Below are 12,729 nucleotides of genomic sequence, written 5' to 3' on the forward strand. Positions count from 1 at the left end.
TTTTTTGTTTTTTAGGCTAATTTGGCGTTTAGCTAATATTTCAACTGTACTGTTTTGGCTAAATTAGACATTTTTCTAGTTTTTTTTAGGCTAATTTGGTGTTTAGCTAATATTTCAACTGTACGCTAACTGTTTTGCTAAATTAGACATTTTTCTAGTTTTTTTTTAGGCTAATTTGGCATTTAGCTAATATTTCAGCTCCATGCTAGCTGTTTAGGCTAATATAGGCTTTTTTTGTTTTTGTTTTTTAGGCTAATTTGGAGTTTATTTTCTACACTGTTTTGGCTAAATTAGACATTTTTCTAGTTTTTTTAGGCTGATTTAGAGTTTAGCTAATATTTTAGCTTCATGCTAGCTGTTTTGGCTAAGTTAGATTTTTTGATTTTTTTCTGCTAATTTAGCATCCCCAGCTATTAATCTATTGCAGGTAATGCTAAATATCTAGTTTTTAAAATGTTTTAGCATTATTTTTTTCTTGGAAGATTACATAAATGAATTATTTAAAATTTGGCCATGTGTGGCTTTCTGGAAGACCATTAATCTTTACATTCAGGCTGTGATTGTTACACTTTTTCTGTTACAAACTGACCCCGGCCCCACATCAGAGAAGAAAACAGTTATGTAGCCCTCACAAGAAAAAAGTTTAGGGACCCTGCTTTAAAGTCCTCTCATTACACATGAACTCCACGCCATGCTGTGTGAATTATAGCACAGGATGCTGCATGACCCAGGCGCGCAGCGTGCCTTCCAGTGCGCTCACCAGGCATTAGTGACCTTTCACAGCCAGGCTGGGGACCGTTGCTAATTGTTTACCATCACATCCTGTGTTCATGGCTTGCTTTATTAAAACACCCCCTCCTGCAAATGATTGTCCTCCTTTCAGTTCATTATTCTGTAATGTTCCGACCAACCCAGAAGCACACACACGAGTAAATCTGGAGATCTCAGAGATTTACCGGTTGCACAGGGGAACCTGAAACAAAAAAAAAAACAAAAAGAAAAAAAAACAGTCAGTATATGTCCAAACAAAAGGTAATCCAGTTTCTTCTTACAGTGAAACTTCTTAGGAACAAAAAATGGAGATTCCACTGGAGAAGGAAGACAAGGAGGGATCCACAGTGTAAAAAATAGGATAAATTTTACTGTTAAAAAATGGCAGCTGTGATTTACAGAATTTCACCATAAAAAATAAGGTGTTACTTTAAACAATATTATGCTTTTTTAATACCATCCAAAATCAACTTTTTGAATTTTATATGCATTATAATCTTCATTCGTGACTTTAAACAATCCCAATCGGTATTTTGATCCTTTCACACATTTCTGAGTATTCCTTTAAACCTGTTCTGAGCACCAGCCCCTTCCAAACCCACAAAAACGAGCGAGTTATCACGAGCTGATGTCACAAATTGAGAACACCCACTTCCAGTAAGAGGGCACACTGCCTAACACAAACAGTCAACGAAGCTAGCATTGGTCGGCCGCTAACTTCGCCATTCAGCTAGCAGTGCTCAGTTGCTAGGTTTGTGCCTCAGCTAGTGGTGATCGGAGGCTAACTTCACTGCTCAGCTAGCAGTGATTGGCTGCTAGCTTTGCCACACACCTAGCGGTGCTCAGCCGTTAAGTTTACTGCTCAGCTAGCGGTGCTCAGCCACTAACTTTGCCTATCAGTTAGTGGTGATGAACCCCTAACTTCACCACTCAGCTAGAGGTAATGAGCCGCTAAGTTAGCTGCTCAGCTAGTGGTGATCAACACCTAACTTTGCCACTCAGCTAGCAGTGCTCAGTCCCTCTCAGCTAGCGGTGATCATTCACTAACTTCGCCGCTCAGCCAGCTCAGCTGCTGGTTTGCGAAAGTTTGGATGCTGTTTGTTTTGGGGGCGAAACACAGACATGCTGCCAAGGCGGGATAAACATCATGAAATGGGTGGCACTGACAAGCAACAAAAGGTGGAGCCTGAGAGATCGGGTAGGAAAAAAACGGACAAAAATAACTAATATTTCATAAATACTTTGATCTTTATGTCGCCATGGGTAATATACGAATTTATATATATGGATAGAGTTTATTCTGAAAGACTTAAGAAAAGCGTGGTAGATAGGCCACTTAAATTATTTTTGGGTATTATTACTATTTTTTTCCCTATTTATAGTAATGTATTTGCCCTTAAAAAGTACAGTGTAACACTGTAAAATCAAAGACGTAAATTCATTTTTAGGGTAAGATACCGGCAGTTGAAATTTTACGGTAATACCAACTCTACACTGTAGAGAGATAAACAAATCCAACATCTTTCATAAAAATCCCAAAACTCTGAGGCAGAAGAATCAGATCGATATATTTTAAGGGGACAGACTAAATTGTAACCAAAGGACAAAGAATAACCACAAGAGGAACCGTAAATTCTGTGTCTCACAGGTGGAATGACCGTGAAGAACATCAGGTGGAGACTGGGAGAATGGAGAAGCAAAACTCAGATCATCTGATGATGTTTGTTCATGTCCTACATGTTTTATATTATTCATCCTTGAGGTTAAAACTTAAAAAGTTGAAACCTTTTTCAAAATAAGAGCACAATTTGCAACTCAAACTTAAGACACAGTGACTAATCAAATTGGAATCGAGGAAATGACTTCAATAAATAATGATGTTACACCTGGGGGCGTGACGTCAGCATTTACAACCAACCAAGGCGCTCCCACAGACACCTTTTTTGGTAATCCGCTTTGACGAGCTGAGCTGTTCGTTCAGCACCACCGCGCGCGCTCTCTGCGCCTGAAATAGTCTTATTAGTGCAAGACACATTAACGGGCTTAGAGTGACAGACTCACACTTGATTGGATTTTCTGCTCCACGGTCATGGCGCTACTTTATGGAAAGAGTTAGGATCGCGTTATTGTTTGATTTTTCGCCAGGTTTGGCTTTTACGCGCGACAGAGAGCAGTCCACACCAGATTTTTGGGGAGGTTTGTTTGCGCGCAACGACACCCAGGAGCGAAATGTTTTACCTCTTGTACGGATTGTTGTGCTTTTGTGCCATGGAGCGCGCCAGACTGACCAGAGGCCAGGAGGACGACGGGAAGCGCTACATCTGCCGCGCGGTGGCCATCAGCGGGGACCCCAGCTGTCCGGTGACGCTGCTGCCCGACCTGAGCGTCGGTGGCCAGGAAGAGGAGCTCCGAAACACCGTCATGCAGCTGCGGGAGACCATATCACAGCAGAAAGAAACCATTTCCAAGCAGCTGGGCACCATCAACGAGCTGACCACGAAGCTGTCCCTTTGCGCGTCAGCCACTAACGACAGGAAGTACGGGAAAGGGGGCTCGTGGGGGAAAGACAAGCAAAACACGATGGGAGATGTTCCGAGAGATCCCAATGACTCCATAGAGAATTTAGGAAAAACCATGCAGGGGCTCAAGGACCGGCTGGAGAACTTGGAGGTAAGGGTTCCACCTCCGCTGCGCAATGCGCCGTGCGTAAAATCCTGGTTTGGTTGTGGAAAAACGTCATAGTGGATGAAACATGTTACACATTCACAGCTGGTATAGGATTTAACAGCTGAATCACCTAAAGGATCATTGAGTTAAAGCCAATTTATGCAGTTTTAGACTCTTTTTAAAAACATATTTAATTGTCAAAAGAATTTGAGACATTTTAGTTTATCATTTAAAAAAAAGTGTAAAAAATATTCTAATTCATTGTGATATTATTAGAATTTTTAGTGGAAATGCACAACAATATTTTACTTAACAAATGAAGATTATTTTAAAGTTTTAATTATAAATAATTCACGTATATTTCTTATTTTTCTTATTTTTTACGTTTAAAATAATCAGAAAACAGGCAACACTTTAGATGAGGTTCTGCAAAACACTCCAAATAATGAAAAGCTTGTAAGCAGTTTATTAATATGTCCTTTGTAGACAATGGTCTCGCTTTAGATGTTACTAAATATGTTATTATCTGACTTTTTGTACAAATAAATGTCTTACTACCATCCTATAAACACATGAATAATGTTTTTAATGTATTGATAAAGCTTATTAAGGAATCTTATTACAAAGTTTTACCAAAAAAAAAACAGTGAATAATGACAAAAATATAAGTATTAGAGTTTAAGTTTAATTTTAAGTTTATTAAATTTACATGGCGCTTTAAAATGACCGTAGTCAAACAAGGCGCCTCAAATTAAAAGTTCAAAGAACAATAAAATCACAGCTAAAAAGTTAAAAACAGATGAAAATAGAAATAAATTACATTACATAAAATACATAAAAACACCAGATAAAAACAAAGATAAAACAATAGAGAGTTAAAGAATACCTTTTCCATCAAACTCATTTGACAGTTGACCTTTGACCCTACAGCTGCCAATCAGATTTTTGATAGATGACATACTAATCTATATTTATATACATTTTAATGGTCAAAACGTTTTATTGATGGCAGTAGGGTCAAAGGTCACCTGTCAGATTTTGTTTGATGGAAAGGGTATTCCCTAACTCTCTCGTGTTAATGATATTTTTAGGCGAAAATACTTAGTAGGATCAGGAAAATGGTTGAAAAACGTGAGTAACAATCCCTAAAAACCTATTTCACCAGTGAAATGCTGGTCCAGTTCTATAGTCTCAACAAAATATTACCCTTTTGTGTAAATTATAAATCCATGATGGGAAAATTAATGCATTATTTTTGTTCTGCTGCTCCTGATCCACAAATATCAACCCTCTGACTGAATTATCAAAGAACATTTAACAGTAACAACTCTGACAATCAGGTTTCATGACATCCCACAATATCCACGCTCCAAATAAGGTTTTTTTTGGATTCAAAGATAATTTTAGCCTGCTAAGTGGCTAACCTAAAACTACTAAACCTGATCAGGAGGTGTGTGTTTATTTTGCTTTTGTAGTAAGTAGGCTAGCCCTCCATCCATTCATTGTGTAAGCCCGCCTTATCCCGGTTACGGGGGTTTCTAGAGCTTTCCACAGGAAGAGTGGAGAGGTTGCCATTTACAGGACCACATTCAGAGACAATCAATCATTCATAACAAGAGAAACATAACAGGAAGAACACGATTAGGCAAAAAAATAGAGATTTTGTGCTTTTCTTTACATCTCTGAGCAGCCAAACAATATCTAAAATTAAGTCAAGGCCCGGGTAATTACATCCAGCCCTCCAGATCATTTTATTTTATTGTTATTAATGACCCAATGTTCTCTTGCACTTATTTCTAACTTGTATAATTTGGCAGAATATATTTTATGGAGAGTAAAATATTGAAAGTTACTTAAGGTTTAAGTTGATTTATTCTGGAATAATATTCCTGCCTTTTTATTATTCATAATTATGTTAAAAAGTTACGATTTGTAAGTGTTAAAAATTGAAATTCTGTTAGCTTTTTGGACAATGTTGGTATTTATTAAGATTTTTTTTAGGCTATTTTTTTAGTTTAGCTAATATTTCAGCTACATGTTAATTGTTTTGGCTAATTTAGGGTTTTCTTTTTAAGATTGTTAAGGCTATTTCAGAGTTTGGCTAATATTCCAACTACATGCTAGCTGTCTTGGCTAATTTTGGCTTTTCTTTTTAATTTTTTAGGCTATTGGAGTTTAGCTACTTCAGCTACATGCTAGCTGTTTTGGATAATTTAGGCTTTTCTTTTTAAAATTTTTTAGGCTATTTTGGAGTTTAGCTAATATTCCAGCTACATGCTAGCTGTTTTGGCTAATTTAGGCTTTTTTTCATTATTGGGGGGGCCATTTTGAAGTTTAGCTATTTTTATCAGCTACATGCTAGCTGTTTTGGCTAATTTAGGCTTTTCTTTTTAATTTTTTTAGGCTATTTCGGAGTTTAGCTACTTCAGCTATATGCTAACTGTATTGGATAATTTAGGCTTTTTTCAGTTTGTTGGCTATTTTGAAGTTTAGCTATTTTTATCAGCTACATGCTAGTTGTTTTGGCTAATTTAGGCTTTTCTTTTTAAATGTTTTAGGCCATTTCAGAGTTTAGCTACTTCAGCTACATGCTAACTGTTTTGGGTAATTTAGTTTTTTTTTCTTTTCGTTTTTTAGGCTATTTTGAAGTTTAGCAATTTTTATCAGCTACATGCTAGCTGTTTTGGCTAATCTAATTGTTTTTGTTTGTTTGTTTTTTACGCTAATTTGGCATTTAGCTAGTATTTTAACTAGCTTTTAGCTTCAGCGTTTTCAGCTAGCATCTTCAGTGGCCAAATTCAGTATTCACACTATCATTATCACAAGTAATGCTGCATATCTAGTTCATAATTATGTTAAAAGGTGTTAAAAATGTAGTTTTAGTGTTCAATAAATGTTTCTCCTGTTTGGCCCACCACCTAAAGTGTGTTTTGGATTTTGGCCTCTTGTGTGATTGAGTTTGACACTCCATGCTCTAAATGAATGCACAAAAATGTGTAAATTCTTGCATTTCTTGCTTTCAAAACATGAAAATGAAAGTTCCACAGAAGAGAAGCAGGTTTAGACCAAAGTTTTCATGAGCGTGTCAAAGCACACCTCGGAGGTGAAAGGCGTCATCTCTCAGGACTAATCCCTGATCATGTTGTGTACTTCCTGCTTCTGATCTCCCGCTCGTGATTCCGTAGCAACAGCAGATGAGGGCCAACGTATCTGGCGTCTCGTTCCCGAGTGAGCTCCGGGACCTGCTGCAGCGCCGGCTGGGCGAGCTGGAGAAGCAGCTCCTGAAGAAGGTCAGCAGCCTGGAGGAGGAGAAGAGCGTGCTGTCCAACGCCACGGCGGCCTACAGAATGAAGACAGAGAGCGCCCTGAACGCTCTGGTGGAGCGGATCAGCGAGCTGGAGAAAGGTAGCGTTACCAAAAATGTGTTTGAATCATCACAGAAGATGAACAGAACATGAAAGCTGTCTTTTCCTAGGAGGAGGGGACTTCAAGTCTCCAGAGCAGTTCAAGCTGTGCCTCCCTCAGAGGACCAACTACCTGTACGGCCGGATCACCAAAACCCTCCCGGAGATGTACGCCTTCACCATCTGCATGTGGATCCGGTCCAGCTCCAGCCCCGGCATCGGGACGCCGTTCTCATACGGAGTGCCGGGCCAAGCCAACGAGATCGTTCTGATCGAGTGGGGGAACAACCCCATCGAGCTGCTCATTAACGACAAGGCGAGTCAGCGCGCGGCGGGGTTTCTGATCAACACAAAGAGACGAACATAATTGCTGTGATCGCTGCAGGTTGCTCAGCTGCCCTTGGAGGTGCGTGATGGAAAGTGGCACCACATCTGCATCTGCTGGACCACCAGGGACGGCCAGTGGGAGGCTTATCAAGACGGGGAGAGGCTGGGAGCGGGGGACAACCTCGCAGCCTGGCACCCCATCAAACCTGGAGGGGTCATCATCCTGGGACAGGAGCAGGTAAAATGTGGACATTTAGTCATTTTTAGTGTATTTTCACATAATTTTTCCTTTGTATATAAGAAAAAAGCAATCACTTCATGAGAAGTTTAACAATTTATCCAAAAGCTTCAGACACGTTTAAAGTATTGCTCCAAGCTTTGGTTTCTTTGACCCTCATGGGGGCAAAACACCACGCGAACTTTACGTGATGTTTGAATTGTGCACACCACTAAAATGACCAGCAGTGATCCGGATATTACGTAGCAGGTTAAAGGTTAACCAAACAATAAATCAACTTTTTTTTGGCTGTTGACCTCTATGAAAGTGGCTTTAAAAGTGCTGTTTGTTGGTCCTTGCAACATTTTTGACTAATTAAAATAAACTAATTTAATTCCTACATTTATAGGCCCGATCTGAAATCTTCTATAATCCCTACCCCTCCATTTGAAGGGACATTTTTAATGCAATAATTTAAAATCCGACCCAAGGTTGCAAGGGTAAATCGTCACACTGAGAGGCGTATTTCTTCACATGGTTGTGCCCTGAAGCACTGAAGTTTACATTTAGTAAGGAAAAAGATAATAAAAAAAATCTACATAAAAAAAGGTCTATCTAAAGACTTTTAGTTGTAGCATGACCTTTTAAAGTTCTAAAACTGCTGTTATGTACATTGAAGCGCTGGAAGCTCCACGCTAACGGTAATTATTGTTGACGTCATCGAACGAAAGTAACGTCCTGAAAAACTCTTGTCATCCAAGAGAAATATTTTGGAGGACATCGCAAAGATCGTTGGGACAGTTTTGACCCTGAATTCGGTGTCTTGAGCTGGTTCCAGGCAAGATGGCACCTGAACTCATCAAGACCCGGAAGGGAAATGTTGGAACTGTAGCTGGAAGCTAGTGCTGCCACAAAGGATTATTTTAATAGTCGACTAATCGGCGAAAATTTTTTCCGATTAGTCGACTAATCGGGTCATGGGTAAACTGGATGTAAAGCGCAAATCTGAACCATCATTAGCTTTAAACTAACTAAAAACCAAATATATAACATTACCTGTGATGATGCTAGTGTGAATGGTGTAACCTGAATTTGGTCGCTGAAGATGCTGAAATTGATAGCTGAAAACACTGAAGCTGATAGCTAGCTAAAATATTAGTTTAATGCCAAATTAGAAGAAATAGCCAAAAAAACTAAAAAAAAAAGCCAAAATTATCCAAAATAGCTGGCATTTAGCTGAAATATTAGCTAAACACCAAAATAGCCTAAAAAAAAAAAAACTTTATTAGCCAAAACAGCTAGCATGTAGCTGAAATATTAGCTTAACTCAAAATTAGCCTTAAAAACAAACAAACAAGCAAAAAAAAAAAAAACTAAATTGGCCCAAATAGCTAGGATGTAGCTAAAATATTAGCTAAACACCAAAATTGCCTAAAAAAACAAACAAAAAAAAATAATCCTAAATTGGACAAAACAACTAGCATGTAGCAGAAATATTAGCTAAACACCAAAACAGCCTAAAAAAAAAAAAAAAAACTAAATTAGCCAAAATAGCTAACATGTAGCTGAAATATTAGCTAAACCCCAAAATATTCTAAAAAATAAAAAAAAAATCCTAAATTGGCCAAAACAGCTAACATGAAGCCGAAATATTAGCTCTAAAATAGCCTTAAAAATCTTAATAAATTCCAAAATATTCCAAAAAACGAACAGAATGCATTATAACTTTTAACTTCACGACAATCTGACTCCATTTCATATAATATAATGACTAATCGACTAATAAAATAGTCGATTAGTCGACTAATTGTGGCAGCCCAACTGGAAGTCAAATTTTTGTTTCTATTCTAGAAGATTCCTAACCATAATCCTAACTATAACCCGATTGTTTTTTTTCTAGAGGAAGAGTATGAGCTTTATTTGAACTTTGGTCAAGGTTTGTGGACTTTTAGTGTTGCTACACAGTGACAGTCCACAACTCAGAGTCAAACTGAAATCCTGCCGCTCTGCAGGAACTATGTCTTAGAAAAGGACAGATTTTCTGATTTGGCAAATAACGGTAAAATCATAATTAAAAGACCCCTAGCATTGAAAATAGATCAAAAAATGGTCAGAGTATTTTTTCCAACCAGTAAAATACTGCTGTTATCTGGTATTTTTTGTCCCCTCAGTTCATCAACTGATTCGTTCATTTCAGACCAAAATTTGATCAAATTGTTCATTTTTTGATTTGATTAAAAACATTTGATTTCAATCAATTTTTACCAAAACTGTGAAAAAAAGTCCCGCTTTCATCCAATCAAATGCACATGAAAGCTAACCAGCTCAGCGACCCAAAGGTAAACAAGTGCCGCTTCACACTGACATCAGCATGTCCGCTAAGCAGGTTAGCAGATTAACGTTTGCTTTACCTTAAAGGACCGCTGAACTCTCACAGAGGAGCTGGCACAGGGATTGGAGACGTTTGTCTTTGGATCAAATCAACTGAGTTTGAAGTTTAAACCTGGATAATTGAGAGTCTGTGCTGACTGCATGAGTTAAGATAATCATGTCTCACATATTAGCATTTCAGCATGGTGCCTTGGAATAATAGAGGGGAGTTTTACCACTAATACTTAACAATAGCCTGTTTTCATGAAAGTCTCCATTTTTTTGTTTCATAAACCAAACTACACGTGGAGTATTTGAGAAATCTTAAAGATTTTCTTTATCATATTTTTATTATTTACAATTATGTTAAAAAGTTACAGTTTTTAAGTGTTAAAAGTTGAAATTCTGTTAGCTTTTTGGACTATGATGGTATTTATTAAGATTTTTTAGGCTATTTTGTAGTTTAGCTAATATTTCAGCTACATGTTAACTGTTTTGGCTAATTTTGGCTTTTCTTTTTCAAAATTTTTGAGGCTATTTTGGAGTGTAGCTAATATTTCCGCTACATGCTAATTGTTTTTGGCTAATTTTGGCTTTTCTTTTTAATTTTTTTAGGCCATTGGAGTTTAGCTACTTCAGCTACATGCTAGCTGTTTTGGCTAATTTGGGCTTTTTTCTGTTTGTAGCCTATTTTGGAGTTTAGCTAATATTCCAGCAACATGCTAGTCGTTTTGGCTAATTTTGGCTTTTTTCATTTTTCGGGGGCCATTTTGAACTTTAGGTATTTTTATCAGCTACATGTCAGCTGTTTTGTCTAATTTAGGCTTTTCTTTTTACATTTTTTAGGCCATTTCAGAGTTTAGCTACTTCAGCTACATGCTACCTGTATTGGATAATTTAGGCTTTTCTTTTTAAAAAATTTTAAGGCTACTTTGGAGTGTAGCTAATATTTCAGCTACATGCTAGCTGTTTTGGCTAATCTAATTGTTTTTGTTTGTTTGTTTTTTACGCTAATTTGGCATTTAGCTAATATTTTAACTTTTTCATGTTTTCAATTCAATTCAATTTTATTTATATAGCCCAAAATCACAAAGAGATTTGCCTCATTGGGCTTCAAAATATAAACATGAAAGTCATGAAAGTCTCCATTTTTTTGTTTTATAAACCAAACTACACGTGGAGCATTTGAGAAATCTTAAAGATTTTTCTTTATCATATTGCTTTGTGCATGTAAAAAGCACATTTTACATGTTTAAGTGTTTCTTTTTCAGCAGAATTACAATTTTTGTCTCCTAGTGACCAAAGAAAATGTAGTTTAACATAAAATATTAGTTTCTGTTCTTAATCAGGTGCCTAATACCCAAAATCTGAGCAGAAACGAATTAACTTTTGAACTTTGAGAGTTATTAAACCTAATTGTTTTTCCAGCTTCCCATGATAAATCATTACCAGAAAGCTTCAGGACACGTTACTGGATGTAATTGACTTATTTAGTGATGCTGCCGCTGCCACAACAAAGCAATAAGTCACTAGAAGAAAGTTTTAACGCCTGAAGACATCTCTGTTTCCTCCTCTGTCTTTACTACAACAATTAACTGTCAGGATGTTGCTGATGAACTTGTCTAACTCCTTGTGTTTTCTCGCCCCGGCAGGATGTGGTGGGTGGCCGCTTCGACGCAGGACAGGCTTTCGTGGGGGAGCTGAGTCAGGTGAACATTTGGGATCGGATCCTGAAGCCGACGGAGATCCAGTCCATGGCGAACTGCAGCTCCTACATCCCGGGGAATGTCATCTCCTGGCTGGCGAGCAACGTGGAGGTTTTCGGAAGAGGGGCGTCCAAACGGCCCCTGGAGATCTGTCGGGAGCGCGTCCCCAACGCCTAGACCTCTGCCATCTGCCTCACCGCTTGTTTGCTGGTTTTTCCCAAAACTTTTTGTAGTATTTTACAGAATTGATCGCTTTCACATTGGTCTGTGGATTCATTTGACAGAAAATGTGTGGCTTTAATGTTGCTTTATTTACTTATTTTGACCAAATGGAACATTTTAGAGGAAATTTGTCCCAGTTGTAACAGGTTGGAACTATTGACTGTAAATGAGAACTGGACTGAGTAACCCCTTCCCCTTGACGTTCCAAAGAGGAAGTACCTGATGGCTCCAAAAAGCCATATAAATGGACCAATCAGATGCCTCAATATAAGTAGGTGGAGCCTGCTGGCCTCATGTATCCCGCTTTCAAATGGTAGGGGTGCAGCCCTATGTAAAAATCGGATCAATTAACAAAAGTTCTGTAGTTTGTTACACTTAAAAATATTAGTCTTTTCAGATTATATTTTAAGTTGAGTAAACATCAACTCCAATTTTTAATTTGATAAAAACTAATAATTTTAAATGTAACAAATTACACATCTTTTATTAATTGATACCAATTTTCACTTTTTACAGTTCTTGTAAACAGGTTGGAATCATTGACTGTATATGAGAACTGGACAGAGTGACCCCTCCCCTCAGAGTTCCCAAATAGGAAGTACCACCTGGCTCCAGAAACAGCAAATTTTTATAGCAAGTTATAAACTGACCAATCAGAAGCTTCAATATAAGTAGGCGGAGCCTGTTGGCCCCACCTTCAACGTTCAAAATGTTTGATTGACAGATTTCGTAAACTCGCTTTTAAGTGGTAGGGGTGTGGCCCAATGTAAAAAGTGAAACCGTGCATCAGTTAACAGAAGTTCTGTAATCTGCTACGTTTAAAGATATAATTTTTTTAAACAATGTTTCACTTTTAACAGTGCTTGTAAACATTTTGGAACTGGTGACTGTATATGAGAACTGGACAGAGTGACCCCTATCCCCTGGCGTTCTAAACAGGAAGTAAACAATGGCTTCAAAAAGCAAAACTTCTTTACAGCAGGGGGGGGGGGTGTCACTATGTCTATTGACTGTATATGAGAACTGGACCGAGTGATCCCTCCCC

General features: G+C 37.9%; 1 protein-coding gene and 1 long non-coding RNA gene across 3 annotated transcripts; one reads left to right on the top strand and one right to left on the bottom strand.

The window, feature by feature from the left end:
* Nucleotides 1-410: 410 nt before the first annotated feature.
* On the bottom strand, nucleotides 411-6,662 carry LOC118600203. The gene is made up of 3 exons (XR_004949784.1): nucleotides 6,535-6,662; nucleotides 3,010-3,198; nucleotides 411-973 (listed from the first exon to the last, which is right to left on the bottom strand). It is a non-coding gene; the product is annotated as an uncharacterized LOC118600203 (long non-coding RNA).
* Nucleotides 2,237-12,132, top strand: nptx2b (neuronal pentraxin IIb). 2 transcript variants are annotated; one of them, XM_036217236.1, is made up of 5 exons: nucleotides 2,237-3,441; nucleotides 6,624-6,843; nucleotides 6,914-7,158; nucleotides 7,228-7,407; nucleotides 11,409-12,132. In XM_036217236.1, the coding sequence occupies exons 1-5, from the start codon at nucleotides 3,001-3,003 to the stop codon at nucleotides 11,637-11,639; spliced, it is 1,317 nt and encodes a 438-aa protein (XP_036073129.1). In that variant the 5' UTR covers nucleotides 2,237-3,000; the 3' UTR covers nucleotides 11,640-12,132. The 2 variants fall into 2 exon arrangements, with proteins under 2 accessions (XP_036073129.1, XP_036073130.1); XM_036217237.1 differs by having other exon boundaries at nucleotides 6,917-7,158.
* Nucleotides 12,133-12,729: the final 597 nt, after the last annotated feature.

The sequence above is a fragment of the Oryzias melastigma genome, linkage group LG19 (genome assembly GCF_002922805.2).
Source record: "Oryzias melastigma strain HK-1 linkage group LG19, ASM292280v2, whole genome shotgun sequence".
Taxonomy (NCBI): Eukaryota; Metazoa; Chordata; class Actinopteri; order Beloniformes; family Adrianichthyidae; genus Oryzias; species Oryzias melastigma.